General features: G+C 41.4%; 1 protein-coding gene across 35 annotated transcripts in view; it reads right to left on the bottom strand.

The window, feature by feature from the left end:
* Positions 1-19,953, bottom strand: part of ANK2 (ankyrin 2) — a 749,119-nt gene that overhangs the window by 124,802 nt on the left and 604,364 nt on the right. For 34 of the 35 annotated variants that reach the window (XM_077476764.1, XM_077476769.1, XM_077476760.1 and 31 more), the window contains 2 exons: positions 8,946-9,018; positions 7,300-7,356 (listed from right to left, as the gene is read on the bottom strand). In XM_077476764.1, the coding sequence (XP_077332890.1) occupies positions 7,300-7,356; positions 8,946-9,018 (130 nt within the window). The remainder of the gene's footprint in view (positions 1-7,299; positions 7,357-8,945; positions 9,019-19,953) is intronic. The other variant, XM_077476763.1, reaches the window with a different exon arrangement.

Below are 19,953 nucleotides of genomic sequence, written 5' to 3'. Positions count from 1 at the left end.
AGTGCATTTGTTCTTCTATATGCCCCCCATCCAGGTGTATATGGGCTACATGTGCGCTACTGCAATTGTGACCCCTGTAGTTACTCTCCTGAGGATGAGTGGCAGCGGTGGGGGTGGGGGGATGGGATCAGTGGAAGCAGTAGTGGTGGTGGGGGGATGGGATTAGTGGCAGCGGTGAGGGGGAATGGGAACAGTGGCAATGGTGGTGGTTGGGTGATGATTGGGGGGGTGGGATCAGTAGTGGGGGGGATTGAATGGGATGAGTGGCAGAGGTGGTGGGGGGAATGGGATCAGTGGCAAAGGTTGTGGTTGGGGTGTGGGATGAGTAGAAGTGGTGGGGGGCATTGGACAAAATGAGTGGCAGCGATGGTGGGAGGATGGGATTAGTGGCGAGAGAAGTGGTTGGGGGGATGAGATGGGATGAGCGGCAGTGGTGGGGAGGGAATGGGATCGGTGGCAAGGATGGTGGTTGCGGGATGGGATTAGTAGTAGCAGCGGTCGTGGTGGTGTAGGTGGATCAGTGGCAGCAATGGTGAAATTAGTGGCAGTAGTGGTGGTGGTTTGGGGGGTATCAGTGGCACTAGTGGTGATCTGGTGTGGCGGGGGAGGAATCAGTGGCAGTAGTGGTGGTGAGGGTTATCAGTGGAAGTAGTGGTGGTGGGGGTATCAGTGGCAGTAATGGTGAGGGGAATAAGTGGCAGTAGTGGTGGTGGGGGGTATCAGTCAGTGGCAGTAGTGGTGGTGGGGGGTATGAATCAGTGGCAGTAGTGGTAGTGGGGGGTATCAATGGCAGTAGTGTTGGGGGGGTATCAGCGGCAGTAGTGGTGGTGGGGAGTATCGTGGCAGTAGTGGTGGTGGGGGGTATCAGTGGCAGTAGTGGTGGTGGGGGTATCAGTGGCAGTATTATCAGTGACAGTAGTGGTGGTGGAGGTATCACTGGCAGTAGTGGTGGTGGGGCTATCAGTGGCAGTAGTGGTGCTGGGGGTATCAGTGGCAGTAGTGGTGGTGGGGGGTATCAGTGGCAGTAGTGGTGTTGGGGGTATCAATGGCAGTAGTGGTGGTGGGGGGTATCAGTGGCAAAGTTGATATGAGGGATGGGATCAGGTCTTGCTAGGGTGGGCAGAGAGGATGGGTGGGGCCTGTGAGAGGATGGGCGGAGCAGGCAGGGACTGTGCCTGTGCGGGAGGACAGACAGGATGGGCGGAGCAGGCGAAGAGGATGGGCGTAGTGAGCAGGGACTGTGCCCATGCGTAAGGGCATAGAGGATGGCGGAATGGGCAGTTGTGGTGGTGGGGGTATCAGTGGCAGTAGTGGTGGTGGGGGGTATCAGTGACAGAAGTGGTGGTGGTCTGAGCACTGACATGCTGACCCCCACCCCTTCAACCTGTGCGGCAATGCTGGCAGCATTAATACATCTATTTCCCAAAGACAACCTCTGCATATGACACTGAGTATGTGCACTCAACTTCTTTGGTCGATCATGGCGAGGCCTGTTTTGAGTGGAACCTGTCCTGTATGGCCACCATGCGGCAGCTCAGTTTCAGGGTCTTGGCAATCTTCTGCCCAATTTGAACATTTTCCCTTAGGGGTGTACTCACTTTTGTTGCCAGCATATTAGACATTAATGGCTGTGTGTTGAGTTATTTTGAGGGGACAGCAAATTTACACTGTTATACAAGCTGTACACTCACTACTTTACATTGTAGCAAAGTGTCATTTCTTCAGTGTTGTCACATGAAAATATATAATAAAATATTTACAAAAATGCGACGGGGTGTACTCACTTTTGTGAGATACTGTAGATCAGGGATATGCAATTAGCGGACCTCCAGCTGTTACAGAACTAGTCTAGTCCCATGAGGCATAGCAAGACTCTGACAGCCACAAGTATGACACTCAGAGGCAGAGGCATGATGAGAGTTATAGTTTTGCAACAGCTGTAGGTCCGCTAATTGCATATCCCTGCTGTAGATCATATGCAAGCTGTCCATTTATCACAGTCTTGTAGATAATCTCTTTTGGCTCAGTTGGAGGTGGGTGGGCTTTGGGACTGTCCTCAATATCCTGCTTTAATCCTTATGTCCATGTTGGGATGAGATGAAGTGCATACTGAGGTATGATGGGGTATCAAATTATTTACCCACTAGGGAGGGAAGATGCTTAGGAGGAAAAAAATTAATTGCAAGGTTTCGATGACTGGTACTCCAGGGGTACACTAGGGGTGCCCAAATTACTATTTCAATTATATGTTAATGACCACTTAAATGCCCTGTACACACGATCGGAAATTCTGACGGAAAAGGTCAGATCTGATTATGTTGTCGGAAAATCCGATCATGTGTGGGCTCTATCAGACTTTTCCCGTAGGAAATTCAGATGGAAAAAGTTTGAGAGCTGGATCTACAATTTTCCAACAACAAAATCCCATCAGGCTTTTTCCGATTGTTTGTAGAGAATTCCGACAGACAAAGTGCCACGCATGCTCAGAATAAATTATGAGATGTAAGCTATTGGCTATTGGCCAATACATAGTCCCGTTGTATACAATGAATGTCACCTCGCTCCGAACGATCGGATTTTCCGACAACTTTGTCTGACCGTGTGTATGCAACACAAGTTTGAGCCAACATCCGTCAGAAAAAATCCAAGGGATTTTGTTGTCGGAATGTCCGACCGTGTGTACAAGGCAAGTCCTTTCACAATATACAACGGGAATTGTCATGCCTTTTCAGCCCAATTTGAGCAGATTACTTTTAGACTGCTTCACCACCTACGGATCAACTAGCTAATACTATAGATAAGAGAGGCCTCATTTTTTTCCATGTATGAATCCCTTGGATAGTTCCCATGGTAATCAACAGCTCCCTGGCAGGAAAGGATGGGATAAACATATTGCTGGTTTAGATGAAGTGGTACGGCAAGCTGTGTTGGAACAGATACTACTTGTTTTCCTTTTATTAACACAAAGATTATCCCAACTTTTTTTCATACATGGGGCTTCTTGAATGCTATAGAAATTATATCAATGGCACCGTAGAGAATCCAGATTGTCCCAGATACAGAAAATCCCCTGCGGATGCTCTGGAAAGACCCTAAATTGGTGCGCTATTGGCATTGTGTTACTACCACTAATAATATGACATTCCAGATTGCTTTACAACATGACCAATTGACTTGTATACTGGGATTTTTGGATGAGAAATTATATACACCTCAGGCCCGGACTACCATATCTAGATTGTTATGTCTGGCCTGAAAATGCACTGTAAATGTAAATGTAAAAATAGCTTTACGCTCTTCTTCATACATTTGAGGATTGGCGTACGCAAGTCAACACAACCCTACTTAAAGTGGTTGTAAACCCTTACAAACCACTTTGACCTACAGGTAAGCCTAGATTAAGGCTTACCTGTAGGTCCAAGCAATATCTCCTAAACCTATATGGTTTAGGAGATATTTGCCCGAAAACGGGCACCGCTGTCTACGGCGCATGCGCCGTAGACAGCGGCGCGCAGGCGCACTGAGCGCGGCAGTTCCAAGAATGGAGCTGCCGCATTTGTCGACTCCCGTGCGCATGCGCGGGAGTGACGTCATCGCGGCTTCGCCGAATGACAGCGGCGGAGCTGCGAGACGCCACCAGCAAGATGGATGCGGCGGACTACAGGGGACAGCGGCGACTTCGCTGGCTCCTGTGTCAGGTAAGTGACACATAATGGGCTACTATGCGATGCATAGTAGTCCATTATGCTTTACCTTTGCAGGGAAAAAAAGAGGAAGTTAACTCATCAGGGTTTACTTCCTCTTTAAAGAAAGGCTAATTCTATTGCAACAGGGCACTCCTCATAAGTTTCACAGACTGTGGGATCCATGGCTGCAGATTCCAAGTCTAGCCTCTTTAGCATTCGTATCTATGGAGACTCTTCAATGTTGATTTTAATGATATTGATATATACTGCATATACTGGAATGCCTAGGGTATAGCACTGGCAGCTGTAAGTATGCAAATCCAGTATGTAAATCCACTGGTGTAATGGTAACCTGGAAGGTTAGTATTGGGGAGAGCTGAACCCGGACTGCTCAACAAACTGAGGGCCATTAATAGGTCTCCCCTAGAGAAAGCTGGAAGGATTACCCTCTGATAAGGATGGAGAGGCACTGGTCTGGCCAAAAGCCAGGTCACAAAAGAAGCCCGTGGTGTATATGCTCCTGGAGTGGCAATTCAGGGGTGCAGTAATTTTCACCGTGAGTGGGGTATCACTTTGAGTTTTGCTGGCACCTAGGTCACTACACCATCACACTTTTTTCACATCTGCCTCTTGGGCCGGGCCTTTTGGCTCGGACCAGAGGAATTTTTATTCCGGGCTGGAAGGCCGGCCATTGTATTTCACAATGACACTTCATGCACTTTATCCACTTCCCCTTTCCCCACCTTTATGTGCATTTGTCATTTTTTTGTCGGTTGATGGGTGTTATACACGTTTGTGTGGTTAGAAGGGTGTAGGTCCTCGGGCCTGCCATGAAAGTCTTGAGAGAGGGTGGACATGGCCTTCTGGCTTGGTTTGCCCTCTCTCATGGGATCTCCCTTCAGGGGAGTCCCAACTAGTACTTGGGTTGGTCTGTTTGGACAGACCTCCCAGCGAACAGGATCCATCTGGTTTCAGCCAGATGGACCATGTGAAGTACACCAGTCCCCGTCGGGAGCCTAACCCCCCGGGGATCAGGACTAGGGTCCTTTCTCTTTGGAGGAGGATTATGGGTACATCCTGTGCACTTTTTGTGCTTCACTTTTTGGTATGCACTTTTTTGCATACCACAGGCTCTCTGGAGCATCTCTAGAGTTACCATGGGCCTCTTAGCTGCTTCTCTGATTAACTGCTAGCCAACCAGCCGCCGCAGTTGTACTCAGTACTCAGTTGTACTAGTTGGCTCAGCTGCGCAAATCACCATTATGCTATGTCAGTAACATAAATGGGCACTAGCCAATGCATGTGCCCGGCGGTCTTGATCACCGCGATCTCTCGGGGCACACGGAGAAACGGGAGCTGTGTGTGTAAACACACCGTTTCCGGTTCTCTGAGCAGTGAACTGACAGATTGTCTGTTCATACAGAGTATGAACAGCGATCTGTTAGTTTCCCTGCACATTCCCATCCCCCTTCAGTTACAACACTCTCTAGGATACATATTAACCCCTTCATTGCCCACTAGTGTTAACCCCTTCACTGCCAGTGACATTTTTACAGTAATCAATGCAATTTTAATCGCACTGATCGCTGTATTAATTGCAATGGTCCCAAAAATGTGTCAAACTTGTTCGACGAGTCCGCCATAATGTCTCAGTCATGATAAAAAGCGCTGATATCCACCATTACTAGTAAAAAAAAATATTAATAAAACTATCCCCTATTTTGTAGACACTATAACTTTTGCGCAAACCAATCAATATACGATTATTGCTTTTTTTTTTACCAAAAATATGTAGAAGAATACGTATCGGCTTAAACTGAGAAAAAAAAAATTTTTTATATATTTTTGGGGGATATTTATTATAGCAAAAAGGTAAAAATAATGCGTTTTTTCAAAATTGGCACTCTTTTTTTGTTTATAGCGCAAAAAAATAAAAACCCCAGAGGTGATCAAATACCACCAAAAGAAAGTTCTATTTGTGAGAAAAAAAGGACGCCAATTTTGTTTGGGAGCCACATCGCATGCGCAATTGTCAAGCGACGCAATGCCGAATCGCAAAAAGTGGTCTGGTCTTTGGCCAGCCAAATGGTCCGGGGCTTAAGCGGTTAAAGTGGTTGCAAACCCTGTACTACCACTTTTACCTATAAGTAAGCCTATAATAAGGCTTACCTGTAGGTATGATGAATATCTCCTAAACTTGCACCGTTTAGGAGATAGTCACTGTATCTGCATGTGTTGATGTCATTGGCACATGCGTGCTGAAGAAATGGCTTCCTCGTGTCTTTTCTTCAATAGCTGTGCCATGACCGGCAGCTCCCGCCCGCATGAGCAGGAGTGACGTCATTGCGGCCCTGGCCAATCACAGCGCTGGAGCCTGCGAACCAGGAAATAACTCCAGGAGACATGTCACCAGTCACAGTGGTGTACGGGGACGACTGCAACAGTTTCGATCTAAGGTAAGTATTTCATAATAAGCCTGTATGCAAAGCATACAAGCTCATTATGCCTTTGTTTTGCAAGTTGTTTATTTTTTATTTTTAGAGAGTTTACAAGCTTTAATGCTCTCCTTGCCCAGCCTGTCAGTTTAGGTGGATGGCCATGTCTTGGTAGGTTTGCAATTGTGCCATACTCCATTCTATTTTAAGGTGATGGATTGAACAGTGCTCTGTGATATGTTCAAAGCTTGGGATACTTTTTAATAACCTAACCCAGCTTTAAACTTCCACAATTCCACAATCCACAATTTTATCCCTGACCTGTCTGGTGTGTTCCTTGGCCTTCATGATGCTGTTAGTTCACTAAGGTTCTCTAACATACCTCCGAGGTCTTCTCAGAACAGCTGTATTTATCTAGAGATTAAATTGCACACAGATGGACTCTATTTACTAATTAGGTGACTTCTGAAAGCAATTGGTTCCACTAAATTTTAGTTAGGGTTATCAGAGTAAATGCATGCCACACTTTTCAAATATTTATTTGTAAAAAAATCTGAAAACCATTTATCATTTTCCTTCCATTTCACAATTATGTGCCACTTTGTGTTGGTCTATCACATGAAATCCCAATAAAATATATTTACCCGTTTGGTTGTAACGTGATAAAATGTGGAAAATTTCATGGAGTATGTATACTTTTTCAAGGCACTGTAAAGTTGATCCAGGGAATATCCGATTGCCTATTGGGGGGTCAGGAAGGAATTTTTTCCCCTGCTGGAACAAATTGGATCCAGCTTTGCAGGGTTTATTGCCATTTTCTGGATCAACTATGGGTATAGGAATGTGTATATAGGATTGTATAAATAATTTTTCCCTTTTATTGGTTGAACTAGATGGACTTGTGTATTTTTTTCAACCAGACTAACAATATAACTAATACAACGTATAGGGCAATGAACAGAGGTGTTATGTTTATTATACAGCATGCTTTTGACAAGTAGTCTTTTTTAGGTACCACTACACACATTGCCATTGTTAGTGGTTAATTGGTTTTAATCTCCTGTGCATATTATATTGAGAATGTATTATTAGAAAATGCAATAGTCAACACATTCTGTCAAAATCACTGCAAATCTTCAAAATCACAGCATTCCTCAATATTCCGCATACACCAATACCTTGCTCACTAAGAAGCTCTTCATCAGAAAGGAGCTCACCAGCAAACAATTTAAAAGCTGCACAAAGCACATTTCAAATTGTAAAAGAAGTGAAACAAATTTGTAGAGATAATAAAAGACCCTGGTGGATATCTCATAAAAGACAATGCTGAGTTTCTTGTTTCTTGAAGTTGCTGAGGAAATGTGAATGCAGAAATAACAATGTACAAGAAGAAAATAAACTAGTTCATGGAAATGTGCCACATGTGTATCTTTCCAAGTTCTTTGCACATACAACTATACAGTGAAATAACAACATTACATAATGGCATAGCTGCCACAGTTTTAGGATAGGCATGTTAGTTGCTTGTGATAATGTCATGAAAAACTGTGTGCTGTTTTACAATCTCATCATTTAATGGGAAATAATAGCAATTACCAGACCATTTAATACCCCTGCATGTTATAAAAGGGTACCTCCAGAGAATAATTTAGTATTAATAATAATTAGATAATTCTAAAATTAACTGTTCTAAAGACTAAAATGGTTTCCAGCTTTAGCTTTAAGCTTTATATCATCTATAGAATGGGTTGTCGATAGTTATTGGTTAAACACCAAAATACAGTATAACTCTGCAGGGCATTTGTGTTTCTTACAGGCCAATGACTGGCACCGAACATTTTTTTTTAATAATGTAAGTAATGCATCCAAAAAAAATTTTCTCTCTGGCTTTTGCACTCCAAATATTATTCCTGTCTTTACGGCTGCTTCTGCCATTTGTTGACGCAACTACATTGTGCATCATCCACTTACGGATCAGTCTTCCTGGAACAATATTCACAGTCATCATACCACCTACTTGACCATGAAGCTGAATCAAATGTTAGGCAACAGCAGCTAATAATAATCCTCTTTATAGCAAGCTACTACTTAACTTATTGGTGTATGCCAGTATAGCAGTCCTAATACTTTTTATTATTTCCTTATGAAACGTACAAAATAATACTTACATATACGTTTCATTACTGTTGGAAGTTTATCCTTACACCAGATATTATTGAATGCAAGGCAAGTGCTACATGAACATCAGCCAAACTTTACATCTTCTAACATACTCTACACCTCTCCCATACCTTCCCATGAGGTATTTGTCAGGTGAAATTTGGAATTTGAGGTATTTGTCATATGGCTTAACTGGCCTCTCTCTCTTGTGCCTACTAACACAAACCATTGAGAATTATGGCAAATATTGGCAGGAATTGACAGCAGCATGTCAACTCTCAAAGTACCACTGTCATGACAGCAATAGGTTAGCTGCTATTTTTACTCCACCTTTCAAAAATACTAGTTGTCTGGTTGTCCTGTTGATGCTTTTGCTTCATTACATTCAGTAACTGACCCAGAATACACACATACAAATAAGAAATCTGACACTTTTTGACATACACGTACACTGTGACTGGTCAGCTAGTATTTTAAAAATGGGCCCAACAATGACAGCTCCTATATATCTCTAATAGCAGGTGTACTTTAACTTAACAAAAGTTTGGGAATTTTTGAGGCATACAGAAGGCAGTTCTTTTTAGGTAATGCTAGATTACAAGCAAAAAACATGTATATAACATTCAGACTGTGGCAGCAGTAGACAATGGGTTTTGAAACTCACCTTCTTCATCAGAGACATCCAGCACCTCAGTCATTGTCTCTGGAACATTTAACTTGTGTTTCTCTGTCACAGTCTGCACAAAATAAGGCCAACATCAATATATGGCAAAATAATGCAGTTCTCTATATTATAATGTAATTCTACAGCATCCTTTAATAAACTGAATCATCTCATAATGCATTACACAGAATGAACAAGAGAAAACAAATTCATGAACATAAACCCAAGGAATGTATAGTAACAAGTCCTAGTTGCAAACTCAGAACACCCAATAAGAGGATAGTATGTGACTGGTCTAAACAACGTGGCATGAGCATCAGTGTCAGGAGCCTGGTGGACAAGATGGGTGAACTAGAGATACTGTTGTACAAGGAGGTTTTGGATTTTGTGGAAATTTCAGAGACCTGATTCAACAGCTCTCATGATTGGCTGGCAACCATTCAAGGGGTAACTCTTTATCGCAGGGATAGAGAGGGTAAAAAAGGGGGAGGGGTATGCCTATATATCAAGAATAATGTACAAGTGAGTGAGAGATGACATCACTAAGGGATCTAGGGAGAAGGTGGGATCCTTATGGGTAGAGCTTCAAAGAGCTGAAGCTAAGGGGAAAATAATACTGGCAGTATGCTATAGGCACCTTAACCCATAGGGAAGAGAGGGAGGAGGGGGAGAAAGATCTCCTATCACAATTTGAATTAGCAGCAGGGATGGGAAGTGTTATCATAATGGGGGATTCTAATTATCCAGACATAGACTAGGAGGAGGGAGCCACACATTTGTCTAAGGCTTGCCAATTCCTAAATGTCTTGCATGACAATTTCATGATTCAGATGGTAGATGCACCAAATAGAAATAAAGCATTACTGGATCTACTGATTACCAACAATACAGAACTGATCATGGATGAGGCAATTTAGGAAACAGCGATCACAGATCAGTTGGCTTCAGTATAAATCACACAAATAAGAAACATAAGGGGAATACAAAGACACTGAATTTCAAAAGAGTCAACTTCCCTAAACTACAGACCTTGATAGAAGGCATAAATTGGGATAAAATCTTAGGAACAAATAACACGGAGGAGAGATGGGTTTTCTTTAAGAGCTTATTAAATAAGGGCATTAGCCAATGCATCCCATTGGGTAATACATTTAAAAGAGCAAACAAAAGTCCTGGATGGCTTAACTCTGATGTAAAAATCCATATAAAAGCAAAGGAGAAGGCCTTCAAAAAATATAAGGTTGAGGATCATCATCAGCATTCAGACATTATAAAGAATGCAACAAGAAATGTAAGGGTGTAATTAGGGAGGCTAAGATAGAACACGAAAGACACATAGCGGAGGAAAGCAAAAAAAATCCCAAGAAATTCTTATGTATGTAAACAGTAAAAAAGGCAGGACAGACCATATTGGCCCCATATAGAACGAGGAAGGACATCTGGTTACAAAGGATGGGGATATGGCAAAGTTATTGAATTTATTCTTCACCTCAGACTTCACAAGGGAATCGGGGGGCTTCAGTAATCAAAATCGCAGTGTTTATCCTCATGACACACCACAGGAAGCACCTCCATGGTTAACAGAAGACAGAATTAAAATTAGACTTGGAAAACTTAACTTTAATAAATCACCGGGATCAGATGGCTTGCACCTGAGGGTACTTAGGGAACTCAGTCAAGTAATTGCCAGACCATTGTTCCTAATTTTTACTGACAGTCTATTGACTGGAATAATACTAGCTGATTGGAGAAAAGCCAATGTAGCACCAATATTTCGAAAGGGCCCAAAATACATCCCTGGGAATTACAGACCAGTTAATCTAACATCAATAGTATGCAAGCTCTTGGCGGGGATGCTAAGGGACTATATACAAGATTTTAGTAATGAGAATGGTATCATTAGCAGTAATCAGCATGGATTCATCAAAAATTGTTCTTGCCAAACCAATCTATTAACCTTCTATGAGAAGGTGAGTTTCCATCTAGATAAAGGAAGGCCAATATATGTGGTGTATCTGGAATTTGCAAAAGCATTTGGCACAGTTCCCAATAAACGTTTACTGTACAAAATAAGGCCCATTGGCATGGACCATAGGGTGACTAGATGGATTGAAAACTGGCTACAAGGGTGAGTTCAGAGGGTGGTGATAAATGAGAAATACTCGGAATGGTCAGAGGTGGGGAGTGGGGTCCCCAGGGTTCTGTGCTGGGACCAATCCTATATACTTTGTTCATAAACGACCTGGAGGATGGGGTAAAGTGTTCAATATCTGCATTTGCAGACAATGCTAAGTTAAGTAGGGCAATAACTTCTCTGCAAGATGTGGAAAGCTTGCAAAAAGATCTGAACAAATTAATGGGGTGGGCAACTACATGGCAAATGAGGTTTAATGTAGAAAAAATTAAAATAATGCATTTGGGTGGCAAAAATATGAATGCAATCTATATACTGGGGGGAGAACCTCTTGGGGAATCTAGGATGGAAAAGGACATGATGGCATGCAATGCCAAGCTGCTGCTAACAAAGCAAACAGAATATTGGCATGCATTAAAAAGGGGATCACCTCTAGAGATAAAATGATAATTCTCCCGCTCTAAAAGACTCTGGTCTGGCCGTACCTACAGTATGGTGTCCAGTTCTGGGCACCAGTCCTCAGGAAGGATGTACTGGAAATGGAGCGAGTACAAGAAGGGCAAAGCTAATAAAGGGTCTGGAGGATATTAGTTATGAGGCTAGGTTGCGAGCACTGAACTTATTCTCTCTGTAGAAGAGATGCTTGAGAGGGGATATGATTTCAATTTACAAATACTGTACTGGTGGTGACCCCACAATAGGGATAAAACTTTTTTGTGGAAGGGAGTTTAACAAGACACGTGGCCAATCATTAAAATTAGAAGAAACAAGGTTTAACTTTAAACTACGTAGAGGGTTCTTTACTGTAAGAGCGACAATGATGTGGAATTCCCTTCCACAGGTGGTGGTATCAGCAGGGAGCATCGATAGTTTCAAAAAACCATTAGATAAGCCCCTGAACGACAACCACATACAGGGATTTACAATGTAATACTGACATATAATCACACACATAGGTTGGACTTGATGGACTTGTGACTTTTTTCAACCTCACCTACTATGTAACTACATGATCATAAAAGATGATTCTTTCATTGACTGATCATATTTACTTTCTGCGTGAAAATTTACAGAGATTACATTTTTTTTTCTTATTCAAAGTGTTCTATGAAAGAAATGGATTTTATATATTCAAAGTTAGTTAGTTCAGGTATATATATATATTCTCAAAGCCCCCACGCCCCCCCCCCCCCAATTTACTGCCATCCACACACACCAGTTTTCAGTCTCCATATTCAGTCTCATTAGAATGACAACAGGGTCAACAGGGTAATTTTCTGTCCTCAGCCAGGAATAGATTACAAACACTGCAAAGAGTGCTCCCTGCAGAAGACTTGGAAGGGCAACATCATCGAGTTGTATGTTAGCTGTTTTTTAACACTTTGGTTTGTCCCACTTTCATATTATTATTTCACATAAAACAGGTCCACCTTACTTGCCTGCTTAATAGAAGGCGTATTTAAAGTGGTTGTAAACCCTTACAAACCACTTTGACCTATAGGTAAGCCTAGATTAAGGCTTACCTGTAGGTCAAAGAAATATCTCCTAAACCTACACAGTTTAGGAGATATTTGCCAAAACACAGGCACCGCTGTCTACGGCGCATGCGCCATAGACAGTGGCATGCAGGCGCACTGAGCGCGCCGCTACCAACGGCGATATGCCGCGAGTGGCGGCTCCTGTGCGCAAGCGCGGGAGTGACGTCATCGCGGCTCCGTCGAATGACAGCGCCGGAGCAGCGAGACCCACCAAGAAGATGGAGGCTCCATACACAAGGGGACAGCGGTGACTTCGCTGGCTCCTGTGTCAGGTAAGTGACACATAATGGACTACTATGCACTGCATAGTAGTCCATTATGCTTTACCTTTGCAGGGAATCAAAGAGGAAGTAAACCCATCAGGAGGAACAAGGAGCAAGGAGCAAGAGGGGCTATACAACAGGCATCAAAAGCAAACTTGACTTGTTTTGCAAGTGTTGTTTAATAATCATTTGACCAATAACATGTGACATCAACCAATTTATTGTGTGTGGTAATAAGTGGGATTTAAAAATGTCTCACTCTGTAGTTGCAGGCATTGTAGAGCAAAATCATGCTCAACATTCATAGCAGAAGCGCTTAAAGTGAACCAGAGGCCATGCTATGGACATTGAGATATTTACATGGTTTTAACAAGCAGAAAAACAGGATTTTGCTACTCACTGTAAAATATTTGTCTTTGAGTCCATTAAGGGAGACCGTTTGATGACAATTAAGCAACCTAGTGTTATACTGCCACCTACAAAAGAAATGCACACTAGGCACAATGTCCTATTGCCGTGGGATTTGATAGGAAAAGGAAGCAACGCAAAAGCCTGCCCAACAACCCGTCAAATCCATTTTACATATAGTGGAAAATGGAGAAACTCTTTTAGGATGTAATGGAATGTCAAAAATAGAATCAATCTGCCTAAAGGAAGCAGTGTCAGAAAGATAGATCCTGATGGACCTCGCCACATTGAAGCAATGGAGAGAAATCTCCTTTGAATTAACCAGGGCCAGTGTCATGATCCAGGTGTCATAAATCAGAACTGCATCGACTGCACAGAGTGTATCAAATGTATATAGGTGAAAAAGTAGTAATTTATAAAGATATGTGAATACAAATATAAATGCACCACCAATACCAAACAGTGGAAATAAACCAACAACCAAACAGTGACCCACACAAAACAACAACCTAACAAGCATATACAACAAAAGGGGATACCAGAATCGTAATCTTAGCCAGGCCAGGGTCATAAACAGGAGATCAGCAGATGGGGGGCAAGGAGCAAGACAGACAGGGAGAAGGTGGACGGGATCAAGAGCGAGATATTGGCAAAAGAGAGCACAATAATCTGGCATACAGAAAGTGCCGAGGTATGGCTTAAAATAGGAAGTTCATGGGAGGAGCAAAGAGTTCACGGTTCACCAAAAACAAGAAACAAGGCAAGAAAATCCAAACAGACAGGGAGGTGTCTAGCATCCCAGATGGCTCAGCAAAAAGAGATATTGCAAGAGACAGCAAGGGTTACAGATTCAAACCTGTGTCCTGACAGCTAGATTTAGGGAAGACATCACGATATTCTTATAAAAGTGTAAGACAGAGGCAACTTTAAATAAAAAGGAGGTCTTTGATCTCAAATCAACCTTATTTTATATAAGATCACCTGGAACTCCCTACAGAAAAACAGTGATAACCAATCTGGATGAAGTGATGGCCAAAAGTAAAAGACATTGTAACATCAAGGAGATGTCACAATAGGTTCAAAAGGAGGTCTTTGTAACAGTGACAATATTAGACTTAAAATCTAGTGGAGTGAAGACTTATCTGGGGAAGCAATGCATGCAAGCCTTTTTATAACAGATATAGCAAATCAATGAATTTTTAGTAAGAGGACAGACAGGGAAGACACCTTATTTGCCATGGGCCATATTGTATTCTATCCCTACCTGGAGGTTTGAAAAAAACACAGCACACCAAAAAGGCACATGGGGACACACTAGGGACACGCAAGAGTAAAAATATGAGTGAAAGTAAGTCTTCCAGATTCCTTTATAAATCTTACAAAAAGAAGATAAGCTTTTAACATGGACCAGATTACAAAATCTGAAATGCCCCTGCCATTCTCAAAAGTTCAGCCTGCCGATATAGAAAATAAAGATGAAGACTCCTCCACTTTACCAGCTTGCAGTGGAAAGTAAAAGTCAAGCCCAGAAGTAAAAGAGAAATTTAACTCCTTCACAAAATGGGTGCTCAATGACAGGATGATTTGTAATAATAATAGTACATACACAGGGAAAAAAAACTCAAGCCCATAGCATACCATACAGCCTGCAAACCACTTGCAAGAAGTGAGTCATTAGAGACAGGAAGCGGAGAGCTTATCTGAATAGTGGAGCTCTCTGTAAATGGATCACAGAGGGGTATTCACTGCCGACCACAGGAACTTTAGAGATCACCAGTATACTAAATGAACGTGGAAAACCTTTTTTCGGCTAACTGCAGAGACTTACAAGATTTAATTTCTTATGAATCTACAAGAAGGTATAGATTGAAAATCTTTTAATTCAAGTAAAAACTACAGCAGATAGGAGGAAGACATCCATCTCTTGAGGACAACAAGCATAACTAGGCAGGTGGTTTATATGTGCTGAGTGTTCATTTCTCCTGTAGGCTGCAGTATAACCCTACTTGCTTAAATATCATCACACTGAGTCCCTCAATAGAAGACAGAGAATTGAGCTTTAAAATATGCTCTCACTGCCCTCTAGTTTTGCAGGCATCATGGAGCAAGTCACCTTCAAAGTGCATAGCAGAAGCACTGAAATACCTAAAGTCCTGCTCTTAGCAACTTAGCTTGCCCAGTTCCCCTTCCCAGAGCATGTGCTGTGTTTACAGTGCAGATTTGAAGGTTGGAAAGAAGCTACTTCACATATAGGTGTGGTGAGCCCAAAGAATGAACTAAATTACTTTAGAAATTTGAGGAAGTATTGTTCCACAGGGCCTGTTGGTACAAAGGTCAGTGAATACTTGTTTTAAAGCTATTTTGTGCTCGCTAAGAATGTTTAAATATGTGGATGCCCAAATCATTGCAACTAGTTTATTTTAAAGGAACTAAATTGTGAAGTTAAACAAGAAAAATAATTAACTATATTAAAATATTTAATATGCATAAAGGATAATTATTGAACTTGTAATGGGGAGGATTAATAAACATGTGAAGGGTTAATGTTCCAAAACGAAATTTATCATAACTGGCTAAAAAGCAATATTCACTCTGTAATGCTCTGAATACTTATTTTAAAGCTATTGTTTTGCTTCCTAAGAATGTTTAAATATGTGAATGCCCATATCATTGCTACTAATTTATCTTATAGGAACTTACTTGTTAAGCCTTTCATGACTAAGCCTATTTCTGGCATTTGGTGTTTACAAGTTAAAATCCCTATTTTTTGCAAGAAAATTACTTAGAACCCCCAAAAATTATACATATGTATTTTTTAGCAGAGAATCTAGAGAATAAAATGGCGATTGTTGCAATATTTAAGGTCACATGGTATTTGTGCAGCGGTATTTTAAACAGTGTTTTAAAAGTTTTTTGGGGAAAAGGGACACTTTCATGAATTTAAAAAAAACAAAACAGTATAGTTATCCCAATTATTTTGTATAATGTGAAAGATGATGTTACGCTGAGTAAATAGATACCAAACATGTCATGCTTTATAATTGCACGCACTCGCGGAATTGCGACAAACTTTGGTACCTAAAAATCTCCATAGGCAACGCTTACATTTTTATTTTTTTTACGGTTACCAGGTCAGAGTAACAGAGGAGGTCTAATGCTAGAATTATTGCTCTTGCTCTGATTATTGCGGCGATACCTCACATGTGTGGTTTGAACACCGTTTATATATGTGAGCTCGACTGCCGTATGTGTTTTCCTTGCTGTGCGAGCTTGCGGTGATGGGGGCGGTTTGATTTTTTTTTTCTTATTTATTTTATATATTTTTATATTATTAAATTGTGTTTAAAAAAAAAAAAAATTGATCACTTTATTGCTGTCACAAGGAATGTAAACATCCCTTGTGACAGTAATAGGTGGTGACAGCTACTCTTTATGGAGGGATCGGGTGTCTTAAAAAACCCAAATCCCTCCTTTGCACTTTAAACTATTCAGATCACCAAAAATGGTGTATCTGAATACTGTATATTTTTTTAAATCCCACGCCATTGGCAGCTGAGTAAACAGGAAGTGACGTTGTGACGTAGTTTCCGTGTTTACATCAAGGAGACTGTAATGAAGCCATTTCCGGCTTCGTTCCAGTCTGTCACTAGCCACTGGAAGAGCCGGATTGTCGATCGGCCCTCCCGTGCCACGGGAGGCCCTGGGAAGAGCGGCGGGAGGCGGAAGGATGGGGGGAGTCCCCTCCCACTCCTCCAGGATAACAGCCGAGAAGCTTTTAGCTGCATCGGTTGTTATCTTCAGAAAGCCGATCGCTCGCTCTAAACAACGGTACTGGGATGATGACTGCAGCTGCATCATCCCGGTATAACCCCCGAAAGTCGAGTACGCACATCTATGTATGCTCGGCGGGAATGGGTTAAACAAGAAAAATAATTTTATCAATTTTCACTCTGCAATTCTCTTCTCCTTTGTAGCACTGCATCTTGTAAACAAAGATACATCTAAGCTTTAACATTTAAAGGATAAGTTCACCTTCTGGAGCATGTTATACATTACTTCTAGAGTATAATGTGTATAATGCTTCAGTATATGTACTCCTCACCATCCCAATTCCCTCCATGACAACAGGCAAGGGATCCCCTCCCCATACCCGCTGTCACATTGGGGCTGTTCGGGCTCTCTCTCTGTGTATGAGAGAACTACAAGTCCTATCTCCACTGTGAAGGATAGCTTGTAGTTCTAAATGAACTGCAAAGGTGTTGATGTGCACACTGGTAGTTAATTCACAAGCCCTGCAGCTTTCAAATTGACAGCCCATACGGAGGCATGGGCTGAAAGCTGCAGGGCTTGTCTGCAGGCACCTGACATTGTACCATGATCCACTGCAATGCTTTTCAGACTTCTGCGGGATAAAAGTTTAAATGGCCATTTTTTTTCCTGCAAAAAATAGGTGCATTTACTTTATTTTCCCAAAAGGTAAATTTAGCCTTTAATCTCAATAGATTATACACTGTATACAAGAATAACAATTGTGTGGAAGTTGGAAATAAACTATTTCAACAATGCAGGGGTTTCTTGAGCTGTTGATGAGTTAAAATGTATTTGTGTCTTTTCACTGAGTCTGTGACAGATTTTTATAGACAAAGATAAATAGATATAACAGCCGGCAGGTGGGCAGCACTGAAGTTGGTGCAGAGGAGGAGAGGGTGGGTACTGGGATGCATACATATAATACAGATTAGACAAACCTCAGTTTGTGGCTTCTATAAATGCACAACATGCCTGGAAAGCAAGCAAGAAACTTGGAAAAGTTAGATTGGCGGTGAATTTTAGTCAGTTATGTTAAGGAACAAACCAAGGTTTTGACAGCCATAAAATTATGCAGTGTTGATGCCAAGGTTTTCCGTAAAAATGCTGTGAAAATTGGCAATCTGACGACTTCTTTGTTTTCTGTCATAAGCCATTTCAGCCTCCATGGAATGCTCATCTTCCATTACTCCTGTTTTACCAAGGCAGCAGTACTCATCCAAACATATACAGATTTTGAAGCTATACATAAATGCTACTGTTTCGTGAGCTGTGGCAAACTCTGGCAGCATGCACAAATACAAATCAGTGTGCTACATCACCCAAGACTGCTTTTTCACTCTTACTCAGGCTCTGGTTGTACCTATGGATGAAGAGTGATTGACTTTTGCACACAGACCAGGAAGAACAATGCAACAACTCTAGCATTTGTTAAGAAATTTGACTCATCTGGGACTGTGTGGCTATTGCCAGCTTAAGCAGGTGGCATTCTGCATCATTTCTAGTTTAGTAGAACCACAAAACTTACAGAAATGTATTTACATTGTATATCTTTAGTTTAATATTACAGTTGCAGGCTGGGTTGGTATAAATATATATGGTTAGGGTGCTGCATTTGTCAAGGTTAATTTGCTCTTAAGTGCTGACTGTATATCTGGGTGTGTCAGTAGTGATTAGGTCCAGTTGTATAGCTAAGGAAAAGAGGTAGAGCTCTTTTTTTTTTTTTTGCATCACAGTTGAAAAGTAGTACTAAACAATCAGCAGAATTTCAGCAGTTTTTATGTAGCTTTCCTAGTCACTGCAGATCTACTTAAGTGATACCACTGTATGGTCATTCAGTGTTGACCTACAGATGTAATTCTGTATGAGTTATCCAGCAGCTATCAAGTAACTGAGCTGTGATTTGCTACACATGCATTTCATGGAGCAGAGACCTAAAGAAAGATTATTATATGGCTGGCTAACACACAAAGATCTGCAATTACTGCACAACGCAATGAATCATGTGATAGAAGTCTGGTTTTTATCTATTGATAATTTAACATACTGCTGATTATCAGCAGATTAATGGCATCCTTTTTAACAAACTGGCTGCCACATCTGCGCTTTTTCTCATTCAGAGGAAATTTAACCCCTGAGTAGGATACAGAATTTTAAAAATGCAAGCTCATTATGCATTGTATTATATTTGTAATAACATAACCTAATTGAACACCCTTAAAAACATTACAATAGATTTGTCCTATTTTTCTAAGGTCTCCAAGAAGCGAAGCACAAAAGTATGAGATTTAGAACTAATACACTCCAATAGTTATTATTCTTATCAACCCCGATCCCCGAAAAAAATAAAGTGATATATGGAGGCAGGGCACCAACAACATATACAGATATAAAGGTCTACATAACCCCCAAATTGTGTTCTGTGTCTGCTTACTTGCAGTGCATAAGAACAAATTTGCGTAGTGAGGGGGATAAACATTGTCTCTATGCGTTCTATACAACTAAATGCAATACGCGGTAGAAATTAGCTAGTTTAAGAAATGCAAAGTGAGTGTATGATGAAGAAATGCATAAGTAGAGGTCAAAACCATTTGTAGCTCCAGCATTATAGGCAGTGGAACAATACGAAAAGCTTGACTCTGCCCATTCCACCTCTTCCCTATTGGTGCTCTAGTGTGATGCGGACGCATTGATTGACAAGCAGGCTCAGTAGATGATAGGGGGTGGCCTAAACCTGACTTTTAAAAGAAAAGTGAGGATTTGCATATACCTTGTATAGCATGTATCTCTAGGTCTCAGTTTGAATAGCTCAGCTTTGTGAAAGATTAACTTTAATACTTTTTTATAACTTGTTCATC

Source organism: Lithobates pipiens, unplaced genomic scaffold (genome assembly GCF_037356315.1).
Source record: "Lithobates pipiens isolate NorthernLeopardFrog02 unplaced genomic scaffold, aLitPip1_a1.2 Scaffold_13, whole genome shotgun sequence".
Classification (NCBI taxonomy): domain Eukaryota; kingdom Metazoa; phylum Chordata; class Amphibia; order Anura; family Ranidae; genus Lithobates; species Lithobates pipiens.
This window is presented reverse-complemented; position numbering and strand designations above follow the sequence as displayed.